At 39.7% G+C, this 21,934-nt stretch overlaps 1 protein-coding gene across 1 annotated transcript in view; it reads right to left on the bottom strand.

The window, feature by feature from the left end:
* Nucleotides 1–21,934, bottom strand: part of CNOT7 (CCR4-NOT transcription complex subunit 7) — a 31,633-nt gene that overhangs the window by 7,440 nt on the left and 2,259 nt on the right. The window contains exons 3-5 of the mRNA XM_077815585.1: nt 21,737–21,930; nt 18,544–18,705; nt 3,906–4,050 (exon numbers count right to left, since the gene is read on the bottom strand). Of these exons, the coding sequence (XP_077671711.1) occupies nt 3,906–4,050; nt 18,544–18,705; nt 21,737–21,930 (501 nt within the window). The remainder of the gene's footprint in view (nt 1–3,905; nt 4,051–18,543; nt 18,706–21,736; nt 21,931–21,934) is intronic.

Here is a 21,934-nt window from a genome sequence, read left to right as displayed (position 1 = left end):
CACTACTCTGCCAGCAATAGGTTGAAACTAGGAAGAGCATCAAAATGCTTTTAGCCTGCACTACATTTTTTACATCTGAAAAAAAAAGGAAACCAAAACACAGAAGTAGTCAAAGACAGGAATGAAGCTAGCACAAAGCAAGTTCTTTTTAATATTAAAAAGGGAACATATAGTATTTGAATTCCATTGACCATGTACCATTTTGGGAGATGGAGAAGAGGCTGAGGTGAAATAATGCAAGTTAAAGATTGAACTTTAACAAAGTCAAATTTGGCCCCAAACGCAGGTTGTTCAAAAGAACTATGAATGTTACAGCCAACAAGGATGTTTCCATGAGTAGGTAGTTTGCTTGTTTTTCACATGTTGGATGATTTAAAATAAACTAGTTAGTTTCAATGTCAGGTTCTTATGCCCTAGCACAATTCTGTAGTGTTTGGCTTGCAGATGCCACTTGGGAATTAATAAAGTTTCCATTTGAATTAAAAAAACAGACAGTGTAAGGTAGTGAAAACTACATTTTAAAAATTATTTCCATTTTAATTATGTAAGGTGTTAATGTGACAGATAAGAAAATGTGTGGGGTAATTTAAATATTTTGTAGCGTGACAATGTCTCTCTGACTTTTGCCATTTTTGCTGGTTTGTGCTACAATCTGAATTTTGCATGCATTTCAACTCACACTATTACCTAACTTACCCTTTTTAAGTAAGCACCATGAGGACAAGGGTAGGAGGGAAGAAGGGGCACACCTGAGCTGCTGAATAGACATTTTCAGCAGTTCCCATAGCATTAATGTGGATTGCTATTAGAAACATGCCTCATTAAAAACTGGGCTTTCTTAAAACCCACACTCATCCCTTTTAAGCCACATGCCCGCCTGACTAGACAGTAGCTGAAGATCACTTCTCTCATTACTGGGTAGTGATAGCAGTGAGACAGCACACCTACCAATTCTAACTTAGCTTGAATGTCATATGTCTTAAATCTACCTGTTACAAAGAAAAAGAAAAAATGTGGAAATATTACATTCCAACCCCTGCACTGTGTGTAACACTGATCTAGAAAAAAAATTCAGGACAGGGTAAAAGCATCACCTTTGGTTGTGGATATTGGCCAAAATTTTCCAAAAAGGGTGCCTAAAAGTTTGTCACACCAAATAGTTTACAACTGTTGGAAAAAACAAGGGAAACACTGGATCTCTCTGGAGACTAATTATGGGATACAGAGACTTTCTTCTCTAAGTCACTTTTTTTTTTTTTTAAACTCCAGATTAAGGCAGTGCTGATCAAAAGGTTTTTAATATAACCTTGAGAACCAAAAATGCTTTATAAACTGTAGGTCAAAACATACCCTCCCTCCCCTTAGATATAAATAGCCACAAGAAGGAAAAGAAAAAATATTTCAAAATATTTCAGATGCATCATTCCTTTGAGACAGACAGGTTAGCAGCTTGGTTTTGTAACCACATCACCACAGATGATGGCCCAAGATCAATGGGGAGCACAAGCCCAACTCCACAAATCTCAGGACATTGGTATAGAGTGTTAACTACTCTGTGCAGCTTGCCAAGCCCACCCCACCATTAAATTCAGTCAGGATCTACCTGTCTAGTTAAGGTACTTATTTGTCCTCCATTACTGCAGAATCTGAACCTCTCACAATCATTAACGTATTTATCCTCAACATCTCATCAGGCAGGGAGGTATTACTATTCCCATTTCAGAGATGGGAAACTGCAGCTCAGAGGGACTAAGTATCTTGCCTCTGGTCACACAGGCAGTTTATGGCAGAGTAGGGAACTGAATTTGGGTCTCTCAAGTCCCCAGCTAGTGTTCCAACCACTGGACCATTCTTCCTCTTTAGGGAAGAATCTGTATTGCTATTGGTCACCAGGCTACAGCTGCACCATGGTCCCCACTCAACAGAAGATGGAGAGCAGGAGTAGTGCCGTAGATGAGCAACAGCAAGTGACTATACTCTTTCTGTAGTATTTCTGCTGGAGTCAGGAGGTAATTCTACAGAATGGCTGCAACCACCATCCACACAATTCTGTAGAGCGGGTTTCGGTCCCCAGGGCTGACCATCAGCACCAAAATGTGTCTTAGGAAAATCAAGTGTCTCTAATAAAATGAAGTGACCATCAAGAGTGGCTTGCACCAATCAATAAAGGACCTCAACACAGCAATTCAATTCACTGCAATTTAATAGAGATTTAAACAAAAAAAGCGAAGAAATTCATTTAGGCAACAGTGCATGCAAGTAATTAATGGATTCAGCTTCCAAAGACTCACACCAGCTGTTCTCAGTTTGGGACAGATCAACACAGTTGGCATCATTTCATTGCTGTGGACAGTAATGGGACTGTTTCAGCAATGATGTTTGGAGGAACAGAGTAGTCCCAATCTCTCCCCCTCCTGTCATAATTGGTCTGCAGTTTAGTTGCCATTATCACAAAGCTCTAATGACAGCAGCTGTTAAATTTGTCAACTCCACCCACAAGTCCATAAGGGTGGATTACACATTTAGTACTTGGGACAAAACAACTGTATATAAGCAGCAAAGGTTTTGTTTCAGTCCATGAGGGTGCACAATTTTGTTGACTTCTGCAGTTTTTCCAACTACTTCATTACTTCTCTTGGTCCCAATGGAAACCCAGTTTCAATGAGATGGTCCCCAATAAACATTCTTTACTCAGCTGGTGAGGGTTGCTGCTGGGATGCAAAACTCCTGACCAGATACTAGGCTAGTTTGCTTTTCCTGATAGTTGGAAAAGACCATCCCACCCACTCCTCGCCACATCCAGTGCAGACTGAATAGCATAGGAGATGGTGGAAATTATGTTCTTTACTTCAGTCACCAGTAAGATCCTCATTAAAAGATACATGTCCTTTACCTGCATAGCCTCACAAAATTCAAGCTCCTCAGCATCGTCTAAATCACTTGCTCAGCATTCTGAGATGAAGAGTAGCATACCATCCCTGTACTCAGGAGGTGGCTGCATTAGTCAGTCAGTCTGTGTCCAGTTTCCACGTATTCTCATTTAGAAAACCCAGAGTGTTCTGTGTCGCCTTCCATCAAAACAGTGAGCCACCTATTGCCTCAGATGAGTTGTGCCCCTTTCATTTCAAAACCAGTCCAGATACGTGGCCTTCTTTGGCAAGCATGGCTGTAACAATCCCAGCAGCATATCTTTTTGATGTCCTTCCCTTCAAACATTTGTTTCCAGTTCACATTCATTCTCCAGGCCAATCAAATCTTCTCCAAATTTTATGCCTAATAGAACAAGCCAATTAATAGCCCAACTGGCTTGAGTTGAGAGGTTAGTTTCTAACCCTGTCTATTTTTCTAGAAGTCATGAGTTGGCTTTGAGCATATCTGTCATTGCTCATTTTTGCCTACACGGCGACCAGCAGGTCTAGCCATTCCATCCCTTCACACCAAAGTCACTTTTCCTACACCTTATCATAACTGCCACCCCTCCGTGGATTGAACAGTGAGGAATGATGCAAGAGTGTGTCATTAATACCCTGCTCACAGAGGCCAAGCCCATCAATTCTAACAGCCTGAGAAGTTAACAGCAAGATGTAACTTCCTCCGAACATGGGTTTATCATTTGGTAGCATGGATCTATGATGCTGCCAATAAATGGGATTGGTTTGTAATTTTTAAATAGCTAGGAGCCACAAGAACAAAAATATGTGCTCCTCCCTGCCTCTTACATTTCATCAATAACTTTTTATATATCAAATAACCATTAGTTTAGTCAACTGTGTGTAACAAATAATACCATCAAGGTAGAGCTCACTACTGGACAGGGCAGTGAACAGATGCCATATATGTTCTTTCAGTAGGAAAAAATGCCGTCTTAAAAAATTCTTTTCTGAACCAGATATCAAATCATTTACCTTGAGATTTTTGCAGCTCTTCATGAGATACTTCACATCATAAATGACAGGGAAAAACAACCGGAGTATCTCAAAGAAGTCCAGCTCCTCTTCAGGTAAATTAGAGTTAGTCAGGATTTTGATTAGATAGCCAAAGTCATAACCACTGCAAATTAATCACATATACAAAACAAAGTCAGGCAGATAACAAAAAAAATCCTTCTCACCTCCAATGTCAAGCCTCCAATTAGTTAAATTTAAATTAAAAACAAAAGATAGGGAGCCGTTTTATATATAAATTTAACCAAAAAAATTTGAGGATCATGTGACTCTTCAAATATTAACAGCCGAGAAACACAGATGTTCTCACTGCAGTTTGCAGAGGACAAGTTTCCACCATCATAAAAACTATCAAAATTGGAATCCATGTTGGCAGTCTCTTCAAGGAGGCCAAATGATGGAATGAACACGAAGACTTTCCTGCAGAAACACTGTCAGGGCAGCATTATGAAGGAGACACTACTTTGCCACCACTGGACCTATTCTTGGAATGTATAATGGACAGATTTCAAGCTGGCTCTTTTCATATGCATTGAAAGTTTCTAGTGATGAGACGGTAGAGGTTGAAAGTAAATGACTTCTACTGCTGCCAGAACCTAAAGTACATAGAATCATGGATTATTTGCACCCTGAAGAACTTCACCTGCTCTAGTTAAGGCTGCACATAGTTCTCCTTTCTCTGGGTTCTGCAACAATACGAGTTTAGTTTCTGCCTCTACATCTTGTTATTGGAAACCCTTGATATAACTGTTAGATAGTTCACTTACCCATTAGCTGTAAGTTCGTGTTGAGAGAATACTATGTTATATACCTATTTTATAGATAGTTGACAGGGGAATTTTCTAAACTAATTTACATAAATAAAAATACATATATTGATTGGGTTAAAGGGCAACGTGTACTGCTGCTGCCTGCTGAGAAAGTCAGACTGTAAGCTCTTCAGGGCAGGGAGTACCTCTTGTATGTCTGGGGCCCTTTTGTGCTGTACTATCTTGACTGGGGCTTTTGCGGACTGTCATGAATATAAAAGGAAGGTTAGCAACTGCCTTACCTGTAAGGGGTTACCTATAAGTAGCTCAGATAAGCTAGCTGGCACCTGACCAAAAGGACCAATAAGAAAAGAAGATACTTTCAAATCAGGGCAGGGGAAGGGTGGGGGGAGAAGAGGATTTGTTTGTTGTTCCCTCTCTGGATGGAGGGAGAAGCCAAGCAGGTACAACATCTCCTGAAAACATACCTGGAATAATCCATTTAAATTCACAGAAATTGTAAGTAGGGCAAGGAAATGCGTTATTTTTTGTTTTAGCTTGTGAATTTTCCTATGCTACAGAGGTAGTTTTATGCCTGTTTTTGTAACTGTGGAGCTGAGCCCAGAGGGGAATCCTCTGTGTTTTAAATCTTTTACTACCCTGTAAAGTCACCTTCTATCCTGATTTTGCAGGTGTGATTCTTTTATTTTTTTCTTTATAAATAAATTTCTTCTTCTAAGAACCTGATTGATTTTCAGTGTCCTGAAGACAAAGGGTCTAGTCTGTGCTCACATTGCTAAGGCAATTGGTTGGTATATTAGTCTCAAGCGTCCCCATGAAAGGAGGTAAAGGGGCTGGGGGGGGGGGGGGAATATTTTGGAGGAACAGGGATTCCAAGTGACCCTTCTCTGAATTTTTATGTAAATCACTTGGTGGTGGCAACAATACCGTCCAAGGACAAGGAAAGGATTTGTGCCTTGGGGAAGTTTTAACCTAAGCTGGTAGAATATAAACTTAGGGGGTCTTTCATGCAGGTCCCCAAATCTATACCCCAGAGTTCAGAATGGGGGAGATGGGACGACCCTGACATGGTGGCAGAAGTAGGATGATAAGGTATCTGGGGTTTTCCTTGGGGTGTAGGTGGGGCCTTGGGGTGCCCCCAGTGGTAAGGTGTTGTCTCGGGTTGCCCCTTCTGATATCTGCTCCAACTGCTACTAGCTTTCTTCTTTTCTGTCATCTCCACCCATTTGGTTCTACGACTAACTCAAAATCCACAACACAAAAAGTAAACAAGATGCAAATTGGCTGAGGCAGGACTGTTTGTTCGGCTGATACTACTAAACAAGGCTCTAATCCTGTATTATGTTCCTGGACACTGGATGCCCACACCTGCGTGGAGCCCTGATTTCAGATGCAGGACTGGGGCTTTAACTTGCATTATTCATTTCTATCTTGAATGCTATTTTCCCCTGGTTCAAGACAAGTTATGCTCTTTTATAGCATTTGTGTCACCCTATTTATATATTATTGATCATCTTTATGATCTTGCTGTTATACTGCCTAAAGGGAGAAAAAGACTAGAAAATCCTTAAACAGCAACACCAGGGAAGAACAGGTCATTTCTTAAAATCCACTAATGGGGAACAAGAGACGGTACAGCTGACTATGGTTCTCCCAAGAGTTTCCCATATTCTACCACTGACTCCTTCAAACAACTAGAAATCTGACCCAGCATCTGAGGTTCCCAGTGCTGCAGTTGTCCTTTTGCGGCTGCAATCTAAAATTTACAGCAGAAGATTGACTCCTTTGCTCCCTGGCTTGGAAAGGCAGGAGTTTCAACGGAGACCAATAGCATAAAACTACAGAATAGTCAACTTGATTGCTTCACAGGTAGACTTGAGATCATAAAAGCAGCTTCTTTTGCTTACACTAGCAAAATACAGCATTTAAAAAGAAAATCTTAAAAACCTGGGAAATGACATCAAAAACTGAAGCCTGAGAATGCTCAGAGATTAATGAAAATCGGGCCCCTGTGGAGATTGTAGGTAGCAGTCAGGAATTCACTGAAATAATGCTACAGTTAAGTGTGATCCCCTGTAACAATTGAGGCTGCACCAGAACTCTGCTTCCAATATAGATGGACAGTTATTATACAGTTTAGTATCTGAGCTTTTGTTTTCTCCACAAGCACCCACCCACCCCCTTCTTTTCTTCCCCACACACCCACCCATTACAAGAAGAGTAAAGCAAAGAGGTACTGATTTTGTGCTGAGCGCAGGACAGCTCTAGGTTTTTTGCCATCCCAAGCTCCGAGAGCGCAACTGCCCAAGCCAAAAAAAAAGGCTGGCCGGAATGACGCCGCTCCTGGAATTGTGCCGCCCCAAGCACATGCTTGCTTTGCTGGTGCCTAGAGCTGGTCCTGGCTGAGCAGGACTAGAGTATCAGGCTTGCAACTTACAGTGTTCATGGATCCTAAGGCTAGAAGGAACCATTATGAATTGATCATCTAGTCTGACCTCTTGTAAAACACAGGCCATAGAACTTCCCCAAAATAAATGATAGAAGTTTGTGGTAGTTTGTGGTAGTAGACAAATGGTTTCTTTTAGGTATTCCTGTGGCTTTAGTGATGCAGTTTGTTCCAGGGCCTGCACGTGGTGGGGGAGTGGAGGAGGGGGGGAAATCACAACAGGAGTGTTAACAGTGGAATGCTCAATAATATGGATTACCCCTCCCAGTACATGGACATTTAATCAAACATCTGCTCCTGGACAAGAAACACAAGCTAGTTTTGGTCAGTTCACCACCTGTCACTCTCTCTTGGACATTCAATAAATCTGAAGTATTTAGACACACATTCCCAAATGTGCCATGACAACCACCACAGACTGCATTTCACAAGCCACAGTACAAATTTCAAGCCATCATATAAAATGCCTTTATGCTCCACCACTTATAGAACATTACAATTATCATTCCAGAACAAGCCTATTGTTAGCCTAGCTTGGCACTCCATATCGGACAGTAGCCAGTACTGGACACAGTAGAGAAAGGGGCAAAAAAGACCTTAATGAGCAATTATATAATTACTTGCTCATTAGGGAAGTTTCTTTCAAATATCCGGCAATTAGTGGTTTACATCCTGAAATGAGGGCTTTTATTACTTATATATTTTTTTCCTAGCTAACAAAATTATTCAAAGTTATGATGCTTACAACTAACCACAATCCCTGAAGTTATATGGCAACATGTGCACAAAACCATGTATGTTCAAGGAGCACAGTTAGCTGTAGGCAATTGACCGAGAACCAAAAGTTTCTGAAAAGATGAGAAAAGCCCATATTTTTCTTTCCTTTGCCATTATTTTGGGGGGTGGGGAAGAGTTTAAAATAACCAATTAACTGTGAGTTAAGTGCTTTTCTCAAGCTACCAATAGACATTTTGAGAACTATCAAAAGCTAGATAGGCTGGAAAGGCTTTATCCCATTTTAATAATGGTAAGTTCTATTTCTGCACTAGAAAGTAGCTGCCTACTTGACAGTTTAATTGATCTTCTTAGCAAAATACAGTGGCTACCAGGAATTGCAAGGTTTGGAACATCAGAAGATTCTTGGGGAGCTCACTCGTTATACAAGACTTGCTGGAGAGAATTTAACAGAACAACTTTTTTTCCCCTTACCCTACACAACAGGCATGCACTGAAGTTAAGATTTAAAGGGTAGCTGCACATCAGTCTATACAACTGTTGAGGGAGTCACCATGCAAATGCCCGGACAACTTAACTATCCTCAGAATTAGCATTCAAGCTGTTCTATGGTTTGACTAGTGTTGTAATTGTCATGCTGAGCACTCATAGCTCTTACTGACCTCAACAGGGGTTTGGGTTTTCAGGATTTTATTTAGGCCCCTTCATTTATCAGAACACTCCACTACCCATCTTTGAAGTTGCTGTCCCTCTTCTGGTTTAGCAAGGTTACTGGCTCTCTGTGGGAAAACTACAGTATATACAAACTGATAGCCATGGGAAAGCATCCCATATTGGTGGCTGTATGAGCCTCTGGCTGCACAATAGCTTTGTTAGTGCTATGTCAGGATGTCACTGAAGTTGTTAGAAATCCAGAGATAACTTCTTGAATAGTCTTCCTTCAAGCTTATTAAAAATGAGCTTTGAAATAAAGTTGTGTAAAAGTTCCAAAAAGTACTGACTACGGTGACAGTAAAATTAATTATGCATGAAAGGATGCCAAATGCGCGCACACAGACATTTTTGCTATGTAAAGCGTTACTTGGAACTACAGTAAGTACAAAATATTTACACAAATAATTTTTGAAGGTCAGTAGTGTCCCTTAAAATGACTAATTTGTTTTGGAGGACCGGATACATTTAACAAACATCACCACCGCAACAACTGAGAATGCCTGTAGTCAACAGAAAACACTGTGATTGTCTACTGTGACAGAGAAGCAGGTTCCAGCTTTGCTCCGTTGAACTCCGAGGTATCTTTGAAAAATCAATTTGCAAAATAGTGAATTCCAAGGAAACAAGATTCCAAGTGAAGATTAAGCTACTGACTCTCAGAACATGATCTTGAGAGGTACTAAGCATCCACAACTCCTACTGCAGTAAACGAGAATTGTAGTTGCTCAACATTTCAAAAGACACTAAGAAATGTTTCAGTAAACTTGGAGTGAACACACACACAGACAAACCCCCCCCCCCCCATGTCTTTGGATCTACTCTTAAAGAGAATACTTCCCTCCACTGAAAGATAGGAACCACTGGGGGGCGGGGGGAGGGGGAAATCAAGTGAATACCTATTTACAAGTTCTGGTATCCAGAAACTACATACTTTGGAATAAAAGACTGATGGGTGACCCGGTAAGCATGTGTGTAGCAACTTTTATTGTTTTAAACGACTTCTCTGTAATGCTTTCAACTTAAGAATAAATGTGCTTGCTTAGTAAGAGCTGTGTAGTAACTCATAACTGCTGGCAATTATGTTGTTCACAGCCTTCAAAGAGTAAGCAAAGAGCAGGTACTGGCACAGACAGACAGTTTCGCTTGCTGGAAATAACAGTGTAGGTAGGGAAATGTGCAGCCTGAGGAAAACAGAAAAAAAAAAAAAAAAATCGGGGAGGGAGACAAACATGGGGCTTTGCCCAAGGGAGGCAATGTCCGAGAGCCAGAGCCAAAAAAACAGTGCCACCGCTGGACCACAAAGGAGAAATGCAAGTGCAGTTGCTCTGAACTGCGACAGTGGGCAGCACTCAGCACCTCACAAGATCAGGTCTTGAGTATACTTGCTTATACTTAGGTGACTAAAAATTTCCTGACGTTAAGGCTTTGTCTACACTAGACAAGGTTTTCCAAAAAATAACTATTGACAACCCTCCCAATGGGGAGACAAACTTATACCAGCAAAACAGCTCTTTTGCCTGTTTAACTTATACCAGTTCCCTAAATGAAATAAGCTTTTCCAGCAAAAAGACTTTTGCCGGTATACCTGTGTCTCCACTAGGTTTTCTGCCAGTATAGCTATGTCAATTAGGGGATGTGATTTTCCTCATACTTCTAACCAACATAGCTATGCCACTTCAGTTTTACTGTAGAGCAGACCAAAGATGATGATGAGATCTACTTTAGGGTCAGTGTTCACTACAAACATAATTGAGTCAGGGGGTTCTCTACAACACAGCTGTCCTCAATCCTGTTGCAACATCCATTCAAGGATTTATGCCAGTTACAGGACACTTAAGACAGACGGGTCCTAGTCACACTATTAGTTGCAAATCATGTTGTAAACAGATCAGGAGACTGGTCTCCCGGTTAGTTGTAGCTGTAATTTAAGAAATATCCAAAGATTAAATTTCCAATGGCTTCTTTAAAAGTATTGTTCAAAATTCTTTACAGTCTCCTGAAATAGAACCTTCTCAGTATTTAAGAGGTCTCTCCTCACTATTTCTATATTAAATATTCTATATTAATGCCAAAAGACTGATACATATAAGCACAGCAGTTTTGTTGATATCTGTTAAGTGTTCAAAATAAAAGGAACAAATATTAAAATTGTATGCTACCTACATGCTCTTCATCCCCTCTCTCTAGGCACAAAATACACAGACTATTATTCCCTTAACTTCAAAGTCAGTATTATCAACAAATTTAGTATAATAATGGCTTTGCCTCCCTTGTATACACATTTGCACTGGTATGCTTTTGGCTCCATTCTTTGTTAGATTTTTTTTTTTATTCTCTCAATTATTTGAAAATCATGAACAAATAAATACTGAAAAGAGGTTTCTTTTGTTCTCAATTAAGAACAAAGCATCAGTATTTAAGGATGAATAAAGATTCTCCCTATCTTTTTAAAACCCGTACTAACCATTAATTGTGTGTTACCATTGTGTATGGTAAACAAAATAGGACTGTAAAAGAGCTATTTATTCTCAGCTAAGATATTTTTGTCACATTTTTAGGAAGGCTTTGTTCCATTGCCTAGGAGCCAACACTTAAGACAACAAGTTGAGGGCATTTAAACAGCAATAAGTCTTCAAATTCAATGTTGGCTACAAGAGCAAAATTTAGCTTTGGTGCTCAATTGACTATACAAGTCCATTACACAAATGCAAGATTTAAACTCCTATTAACAAGTAGACTTTGTACAGATATTTTTAGAGGCTTCGTGTTTATATTTCCTGTTCCATTCTGTGCTGGAAAATGCATTCATATAATGGAATAAGAAAGAGAGATTCAAAATTTGCTTATTGTTGCTACTATAGCTAGGACCTCTTCAAGCTGTTCATTCTAAATCTTAATAATCTGCAGGTGCACAGTGTGGTATCCGGAGTGGATATTCCATGTGGGTGGGCTGAAACTCAGGCTACTAAGTCTCAGGTCATGTCTACACTACAATCTTAAGTCAACCTACGTTAGGTCAATTTTCAGCCACCGCAGTAATTATTGCAATGGCTGATGTCAACACTACCTTCCTTCTATCAGTGCTGTGTACCCTCACGTGGAGCGCTTCCACCAACTGAAGAGGAGCAGTGTGGGTGGATTAGAGCCAGGGCTCTCAGCTCCATGCAGCTCCCCACCAGGAGCCCAGCTGCCTCCTGGGCTTCTCGCCTCCCCGTTCCCAGCCGGAAGCAGGGGGGCAGCCACCCAAGGCTTATTGCCCCAAGCCAGAAGATTTGCACCCCGCATCCAGTCAGCTGCTCTGCTCCCAGCAGGGAGCGAGGAGCTGGGACCCTAGGAAGCAGCAAGGCTCCCACTGCGGAGTGCGGAGCCTGAGTGGCAGCCTGGCTTGAAGCGGAGACCAGGCAGCAGCCCAGTTGGGGAGCCAGCTTTCTTGTCAATTTCACGGCTCAGTGGAGCCATAAAATTGACAAAGACAGCTAACAGCCCGGGTAGGGAACATGGTGTCTACAAAGACACTGCGTCACCCTAACTATACTGACATAAGCGGAGGTGCAGTTATTATGTCGGTTTAGTAGGGCACTTACATCAGCAGAAGCAAAGCTGTAGTGTACACACTGACCTAGTTAGGTGAACATAAGCTGCTTTATGTCAACCTAACTCTTAGCATAGACCAAGCTTTAGTCTTAGCTGAGGAGGCAATTTAAAGAAAAATGGTTCTGTGGCTAGAAAATTATTAGAAGCTGCTCATATAATTTTTTTCAAACTGCATGATTATCTATAAACACTGATATCTAAAACATTATCCACTCAATTTTAAAAATATTTTCCCAAATTGGAAAAAACATTGATTTTCATTACTACTTGTGCACATGTTGCACAAAAAGAAGAGAAAGCACCATCTGCTGGATCAGGAGGAGTCTTAAGACCTTTCTTCCCAGCTCTGAACTTCAGTTTTCCCATCTATAAAATGGGGTTAGCACTATTTCTCTAAAACAAGAGCTGCATGTACTTAGGTATCATGAATATTTTACCTGATCATTACGGAAAATTTCTATTATGCAACAGTGCATTCTATTGGCATCTGAACAGGCACAAGAAATTCTAAACTGACTCTCAAGAATATCCTTTACTTTCTAATTTGTCATCCACAGTTTCAATCTGTTTAAAACTTGAATATAGCAGTGAGCAAGTTTGCATAGACTACTGTCAAACAGCACACAAATGAAATACAAGTCAAATATAGTTAGTCAACAAACCACAGCCTACTGAACCCCCACAATTCTATAATCATAGTGCACCCAGTGTGATAGATACAGATTTCAGAACTTTCGCAACTTGCAACTTTCAGCTACTTGGAACTCAACAGCTATTGGCTGTTCTGGCACCAGAGTGGCCTCCAGTGGGCAAAAGGCAGAACTGCAGCACTTCTGGGGCAGAATGTATTTTCTGTGGGGGAAAAAATTTGCACACGCGTGCAGTGGAACAGAATTCCCCCAGGAGTAGAAATGCATCACAGCACCCTGCCCGCAGAGCCAGGTTAGGACACAGTAGGAGACATGGTGCTGCTGGGGGTCAGGTGTCACAGACTGGGGCTCAGAATGGCTAGTGGGGGACACAGATTGGGGCAGGGGCTCAGGAGCTAGTGGGGTGACAGCGTTGAGTCAGGGGCTGAATGGGAGTGGGGGTACATGGCCACATGGGGAGGAGGCTGCAAACACCCATCAGGATGGGGGGTGCAGGGACAGGGGCAGATGTGCCTGACTGAATGGGAGAGGCTTGGGATCAGCTGGGGTCTGCATGGGGTAGGCTCTCCAACTCCCTAACAATCCTGCCCCTCACCCCAAAAATCTGTTCTGTACTTCTCCCACACACACCCAGCAACCCTCCAGGTTCACTCCAGGCTCCTTCCCTCTCCCTCAGTTCCTCCATTACCCCTGACACTCCCAAGTCTTTGCACTGCTTCTGACGAGAGCAGGAAATACAGTTCTGTATTGTAAATTAAATGCGTTACTCAAAAGTTCTGTATTAATATGCCTAGTAAGGAATCTATTTGTCCAAAAAAAAAAAAAAAATTACCAGATTTTTTTTTAATCTGTATTGTTACAGACATACTTGCTGACAGATATTTTGAAATAAATTACCAAATAATTGAAACTGTCATGATTATATTGTGTTCTTTTGACAAACAACATATGCAGAATATTGTAGAATTTTAAAATATCATGAGCAGAATTTTTAATTTTTTGGTGCAGAATTTCCCCAGGAGTACCTTACATTCAGCAGTGAACCAGTTCTTACCACGGACACTCAATCTAGCAGGCATCTTAAGCTGAAAAATCTTCTTATCCCCCTCTGGCCACTGGAAAAAAAAAAAGAATTCTCTCTATCCACTCCCCCTACCACTCTATCAGGGTGGATAAAAATCAATGATTTTTTTGAAAAAATGCTTTTTGAGGAAAAAACCTATCTAAAGATAGTTTTAATTAAGACACATTATAGCTCAAAGATATCTCACCATGGAATAAGGATTATAAATTCTAATTCTGTAGTGTGAGACAATATATTCATGTAATGTTTAAAAAAAGGTTTGTAAACAAGTTCCAACAGTTCATGGATTAGGGACCCAATCTTATGGGGTTCCAGAGGCTTCTGTATAGATTATTTAAATTAATCTTTCTATCTACCCAATGGGGCTCAGTCTAGAAGAAACTATCAGAGATGCTTAGTTTTGCAGTTCTCGAACTGTGGATTTGTGTTGCTAGAGATAACATGCTTGTTAACAGGAAAAAGGTTTTTAAATAAATAATATATAGAGGCGAGAAACAACAGAGCTCATCCCTATTGTCCCTCTGCAAATCTGTGTACAGTGTCAATCCTTTACCTCTCTCTAAAAGTACAAAGTTTCAAAAAGTTTAATGAATAGAAGATAGCTGGGGGCAGAATAGATCTGGACAAGGAGAAGAAGTCTGGACATAAATGTGAGAAGGGAGGGACAGCAGTAGAAAGAAAGGTGAAACTGTTTGAGCAGCATATTCCAGAAGTCTTGAGGTCTTTCTGAGTGTAGCCTTCATTGATCTGAGATCTACCATACCATTCTCTCACTAGAAGGGAAAACCTATAATACCAGCAGGCAGTAAAAGAGACCTAGTTTGGGAATATTTTAATGAAGTTCCTCTACCTGTGGGTAAGACAGGCATGTGTGCAAAATGCAAACAGTGCAACAAAGAAATGCAAGGCCTGGATGCCCAAATTAAACAACATCATGAGAAGTGTTCTTTCTCAGGAGGATGCTGCGTTGAAGATGATGAAAGGAACACGTCTGATCATGCAGGATCTTCAGGTTGGTAAACATTTTTTATTTCATACTTCTTTCTTAAGGACTGCCTGTCTTCCTTCTGGACTATTCTTGAATTCTCATGTTTGAGCAAAAAATAGAGTTGTTCCTCTATGGTACTATCATTTTAGATGCAGTTGTGATAAAAAAATAAATAGGCAGATCTTCCTTTTACAATTTCACCTTTAAAGTAGTACTGAGTGTTAGTGAATGCAATGAGTAATACTAAATGAGCAGTATGTTAATAATAGAATAACTGCACTGACATTTTGTTTAGGAGAATCCATCCTCAACATACAGGATTCTGAAGAATATCCACCTTCAAGATCACCATCATTTTCTACAGTTTCGGAGTTATCTGCCAATTATAGTGTTTCAGTCACATCATGTATGTCACATAGCCACAATATATCACCTGTAGCAAAAAGAAAAAAAAAAAACCTCCATCCAAAAACAACCATAGATAAGTTTGTGATAAGAACCAGTAAATTACAAAAAAAGGTAACTGAAGAAAAAATTGCTCCGTTTGCTTATGCAACAAACTCTTCTTTCTGCATGATTGAAAACCCACAATTCATTAACATGGTTCAGGCATTAAGACCAGGATACAGTCCACCCAACAGAGCAGATGTCGCAGGCAAATTGCTGCATAAAGTGTATGAAAGAGAAATTGAGCAGCGTGCAAAAGGTCTAGAGGATGAAATTGTTAACCTGAGTCTTGATAGGTGGAGCAATGTCCACAATGATCCTGTTGTATGAGCTTGTGTGACAACAGAAGAAGAGAAGGTCTTCCTTACAGAAACAATTGATACATCAGGAAATGCATGCACAGCAGAACACTTAGAAGAAGTAGCAGTAAAAGCTAAAACAAACTGGAAAAAAATTCAAATGTCTAGTACGCAGCTTGGTCACAGACAATGCTGCAAATGTATCCAAGAAATTATTTACAAGAGTGAAGAGAGTCCCAAGCTAATAACATACAGTTACAGTGCTCATTTAATGCACCTCCTAACCAAAGACTTCAGTGTTCCAAAAATAAAGGCTAATGTTGTTAAAATTGCAAAATACTTCTGTAACAACCACTTTGCAGCAGCTGCTGCGAAAAAAGCGTGAGGAAACAAGCTAACCCTCCCACAAGATGTGTGACGGAACTCAGTAGCGGACTGGTTCGATCAAGAACTGGCCTAATCTGATGACAGTGTGTGAACAAAATAGTGAAAAAACAGATGGCACTGTCACAGCCAAAGTTCTCAACTTTGGGCTTAAGAGAAATGTTGAACACGTGCTGAGTGCCCTGAAGCCTATTTCTGTAGCCTTGAACAAAATGCAGGGAAATAGCTGTTTTATTGCTGATGCTGTTGAAATTTGGAAGGAACTGAGTGAGATCTTAAAAAGAGAAATATGCAATGACAGAGTTAAATTACAAGCATTAACAAAACAAATGGGACAAGCACTATCTCCAGCTCATTTTCTTGCAAATATTCTCAATACTCGGTACTAGGGTCAAACCTTAACTGCGGAAGAAGAGGAGTTGGCTACGACATGGACATCCAGCAATCATCCATCCATAATGCCAACTACAATAAACTTCAGAGCTAAGGGTGAACCATTCAAGAAATATGTTTGCTGATGATGTTTTAAAAAAAATTCACATCAGTGAACTAGTGGAAGTCACTTAAGCACTTGGATTCAGAGACTGTTGAAGTGATAATCTCACTTTTAACAGCAGTAGCTTCTTCTGCTGGTGTAGAAAGAATATTTTCTTCCTTTGGACGAATTCATTCCAAATTGAGAAATCATTTGGAACCTGAAAAAGCCGGAAAGCTTGTTTTTCTTTTCCAGATGATGAACAAACAGGAAAATGAAGGTGAAGATGACTGAGTTAGCTGCAGAAGCCAATATTTTAAGTTTCTCATGTTGACTTGGCTGACAGAGTCGATTTAATTTTTGTTTTGTTTTTTAAATACTTCCTTTAAACTATTTTAGTAAAAACAATTTTAACAAAAGCAAACCTGATTTTAAAAACCTTGAATGTTTAACTAAATTCAAAAATTCATATGCTTGTTTTGTTAAAATATTATGTTTGCTGTTGAAGAAAAAAATCCAGAATACATTAACGTTGTTGTTTTAGTTAAATAAAACAATTTAAATGTCTGTTTGGTGATGTTCTGGCAAGAAAATCCTCCAAATATTAATGATTAACCTGTTGAATTGGAGATAGTTCACCTCCCAATGACTTCATAAATATCTGCTTCAATTACCTTTGGTAAATGAAATAACCAAACAATCATTCATTTTCTGATATAGCTGTAAAACTAATCTGAAAATTTTTTTAAAATAAATCACTTTAAAAATGTATAGTGTGTACCTTCTAAAAATGAAGCCTACATCTATCTCTGAGTTGGGAAGAATATGGATTAAGGTTATAACAATCAACAAGAATGCACTTTTATGTAGAAATCCATGATTAAATCAAGTCTTCCTCACTAGTGATTTAAATCAAATCCACCCTGCTATATATTCACTTCCACCTCATTATAGAAGAATGGAATTTGAAACCTGATTACAGTCACTTCCGAACTAAAGAAACCAAACAAAACAAAACTCAGTCACGGATCTCTTCATTTATATGCACTGTCTGTACACACACACACAGACACACACACAGACACACACCCCTCCCTTCCATCTCGTTGAGAAATAATGTCTCTTCAATAAGCTAAGCACACCAAGTAGTAAGAACTTTCTTCCACAAGACAGCCCAAAGCATGTGTGCAGAAAGAAGTGTTTCATGTAAAACTTTCATAACACTAAGCATGGTAAAATGGGAGGAGCACTCTTCAAACATCACTTTTCCTGGGCACACAATCCTCAGTCTTTCCCCTTTTTTGGCTCAGCTAAAAACATCCCAAAAAAGGCTGATTGCTGCAACTGAGTTAATAACTGTCATCCTAAATAACATATGTCCAAAATAATAATTCACAAGGAATTAGTTCTTTTAGAGAGGCCACATGCTCTCAGCCAAGAACATAAAGGCGTCTACTTTAAAAAAAAAAAAAAGTGTTTAAGTAGTTGAGAGTGTCCTACATAAGAACAAGATACGTTTTTCAAAGTCATCTGAAAGTTTTGTTTTTTGTGCATTTAATATGACATGTTCATGTTTTTCTTCAGGGCTGTACTGAGGTGTCCATCCCCCCCAAACAATGTTAAGCAACTATTTTCAGTTTTCCAATTACTTGACTAGCATACACAAGGAGAGTTATGTATTTGTTTTCTCCCTTGACCTGGGAAACTGTCAAAGCAAAACAAATAGAAAGATACAGTGCTCCCTTTCTATAAGGCTGCTCCTGAAAACCAATGTTTTTGCATCTTGTTACAAGACACAGGTCATTAGTTTCTAAATGAACTACTGTGAAGTTGGAAGCCCAGATCCTAAGAATAACATTAACAAAGCATTTTAAATTATTTCACTATACCCTGAACTAATTCAGCACTAGATGTACAGCTTAAAATGCACAGGCCAATCATTTTTAAGTCTGGCATCAGAATAGATGATTAAGAAATGGCCAACTCAAATATTACTGTATGTGCAGTATTTACCTATGAAAGGAAAGCCATTTGACTCCTTCACACAGCACTACTCCCGATGTCATAAGAAGTTCTGCAAAATACTGAGTTTCAATTCCTTCTTCCTCATGCTTTTTAAACTGGATACCAGATGTTGTTAGTAGTTCTATGGAGTCCTGGGCATACATGTCCTCCCTAGGATGAGAGATATAAGTAACACAACATTCAGATCCACACAAAGACCATAACCTCAATATCAAGTTTACAATTAAAAGCCAGCACAGAATGCTGTGTATACTTGGAACCTTTTGCCCATTGTTTCAACAGGCAACGTTAAAATAGATTTACAATTTAGACTCCATTTTGTAAGTATTCACAGTTAAATATATACATATCTGAAAACCATGCACTTAGAGTTGATTGTTTTATAATCACCAATTTTTTACACAGTATTGACTAAGCAGTTTTAACATTATCCTCAATCCCATTAGAAGATGAAATTCAGGAATGTTTAAAGAAAATAGCAAAGAAATTGAACCAAGCTCTCTAGGAATCGACATAGGACTATTTTCTTATATTAATCATATATATTTGGCAGAAGACTGCTTGTTCAGACAAGATTATAAACTCTTCCTTCTCATAACCAAACTACTTTCCCTAATGTCTGGGGCCCTACCAAATTCACGGCCAGGAAAAACGCATCATGGACTGTGAAATCTGGTCTCCCCTCATGAAAACTGATGTTTTGTGCGCTTTTACCCTATACTATACAGATTTCACAGAGGAGACCAGCGTTTCTCAAATTGGGGGTCCTGACCAAAAAGGGAGTTGCAGGGAGGTCACAAGGTTATTTGGGGGTGCAGGGTCCAGTGTTGCCACCCTTACTTCTGCATGGTCTTCAGATCTGGGTGGCTGGAGAGCAGTGGCTGTTAGCCGGGCACCCAGCTCTGAAGGCAGTGCCCCTCCAGCAGCAGCGCAGAAGTAAGGTGGCCAAACCATACCACACCACCCTTACTTCAGCGCTGCTGCTGCTGGCTCTGCCTTCAGAGCTGGGCTCCCGGCCAGCAGCCACTGCTCTCCACCTGCCCAGCTCTGAAGGCAGAGCCGCCGCCTGCAGCAGCACAGAAGTAAGAGTGGCATGGTATGGTTTGGCCACCTTACTTCTGCGCTGCTGCTGGAGGGGCACTGCCTTCAGAGCTGGGTGCCCAGCTAACAGCCGCTGCTCTCCAGCCGCCCAGATCTGAAGGCAGTGCAGAAGTAAGCGTGGGGGGAGTAGCAGTACCGCAACCCGCTCCTGCCCCAATAACCTTGCGACCCCCCCACAACTCCTTTATGGGTCAAGACCCCTACAATCACAACACTCTGAAATTTCAGATTTAAATAGCTGAAATCATGAAATTTACTATTTTTTAAATCCTATGACTGTGAAATTGATCAGAATGGACTGTGAACATGGTTGGGCCCTACTAACGTAGTAAGAATGGATTTCAACCAAGATATATTATTCACTCCAATACTTTAATCAAGGAAATTAAAAGTTGAGATACACCCTAAATATCTAGGAAATTTATTTTCCCTTGCAAAAATTTCAGTGACGCTATTCCTAGACACAAAACAAGTAAGAAAGAGACAAGCTGAGCATATTGATTTTGAGAAACTGGAAGGGCTAGGGAGGGAAGATTACTCAGGGAAAATTCCTTCTCTGCTTCTCCCAGGTCTGAAGTTATAAATCTTGACTTTTTTCTCTCCTCCTATTGATCAGTGTAATAATGAGATTAAAAAAACCTAAACAACTTCTAGTTTGCTGGATATATATTCACTAATGATGCATAGTAAGAAGAGGGAATACTATTGCCAATACTATGTATTTCAGAGGGTACCCATAAAAAAAACTTTATACATTTAGGTAGGTCCTGTACAACACTTATCATTGTGGTAAATGAGACCCATACAGATCTTTATATATTTAATATTCCACTGCTGTACAAGTCCACCAAACAAACACTACCAGCACAGGAGACTGGGAGAGAAGCAAATCCTTAACTGTAGCTAAAACCAACCAACAACATTCTTTTAGTTATTAACTTCTGGGGCCTAATGAAGCCAACCGGGTTCCCTATTCAGGTAACCAACCACATTTTGGTCTCTAAACAAACACGAGTATAGCTTTGTTCTTTCACTGGCTTGTCCTTCGAAGACTTACTCATGTAAGTCAACATTCTAGCAACTGCTGATGTCAAGTTTGGAATCTCCCCCAATTGTCTCTTAATTTCTCATTCCTCTTCTGCTATTTCTCTAATTATTATTTCACTCTGTAAATTGCTTTGATACATTACGAATGAATGACACTATATAAGAATGGGCCGCTCCAAGTCAGATCTTATAAACATTAGATGTCATTGCCTATGCTGTACTTGTGTAGATGAAGACTTTGGTGTCCTATGTTCAGTTAAAAAAATCCTAATCCATTACTTACACAAGTGCATGTCAAAAAAAATCTAATTTTAATGAGCAGGAAGTGAATGTAATATTCAGGATTAAATTTTATTCATAAAATCCAGAAATTTCCTTCTGAACTGTAAAAAGCTTACTTGTTTTCTTTCGACTAACCAAGTTTGGGCTGAAAGTTCAAGATCTTGTTCTACATCCTACACAACTTCTGTTGGCAACAAAAATGAAGTTCTCTCTCCTAACACTCTTTTTTTTAAAAAAAATCCTTGTCTGGTTTCTCTCAACTTAATGGTTTTGCGATTATATCATGCTACATACTAAGAAAGATTCCTTTTACAGTATATTTCACATTATTAGCACCATCAGAAATTAGACAATCTAGAAGCAAAGAATTTAGGCAGAACTACTTTAGTTAAAGGCTAAAAATGCATATGAAAGAAATACAGGATAAATCTTCAAGGGGCTGAGTGCCTTCAACTCCCAGCTCAGCCCCTCACATGACTTACCCTTAAGTTACACAGATGATAGAGCAGAATATATAAAAGGAAAATACAGGAATGTGGGACTAAAACCAAGAAAGCAGAAGTCCATTTGCCTGAATGGCCTTTTCTTGTCTCTAAAGTGTCTTATACTCGAAGTAGAAAGGACCATAACATCAGTCCTTTGAGATTTTAAATAAATACTGCGCAAGTAATAACAACAACAACATGCTTGGGTGTAAAAAAAAAAAACAAACAAAAAAACCCAACAGTAATAAGATTTTATCACCACTTACGTTAAATTAAATTTAAAATTAAATTGCCAAGTTGAAGTTCCTGGAGGGTATTCTCCTTGCTCATTCATAAATGTCAGTCCTAGCTGAATTATCTTTAGCAAGTCTACATTACAGCGCAGCAGTTGGTACTGATAGTCCGCATTGCTTCTGAATTCTCCAATAGGCCTTGCAACTACACCTGGAAACTCTGTGTCCTGT

Source organism: Eretmochelys imbricata, chromosome 4 (genome assembly GCF_965152235.1).
Source record: "Eretmochelys imbricata isolate rEreImb1 chromosome 4, rEreImb1.hap1, whole genome shotgun sequence".
NCBI lineage: Eukaryota > Metazoa > Chordata > Testudines > Cheloniidae > Eretmochelys > Eretmochelys imbricata.
This window is presented reverse-complemented; position numbering and strand designations above follow the sequence as displayed.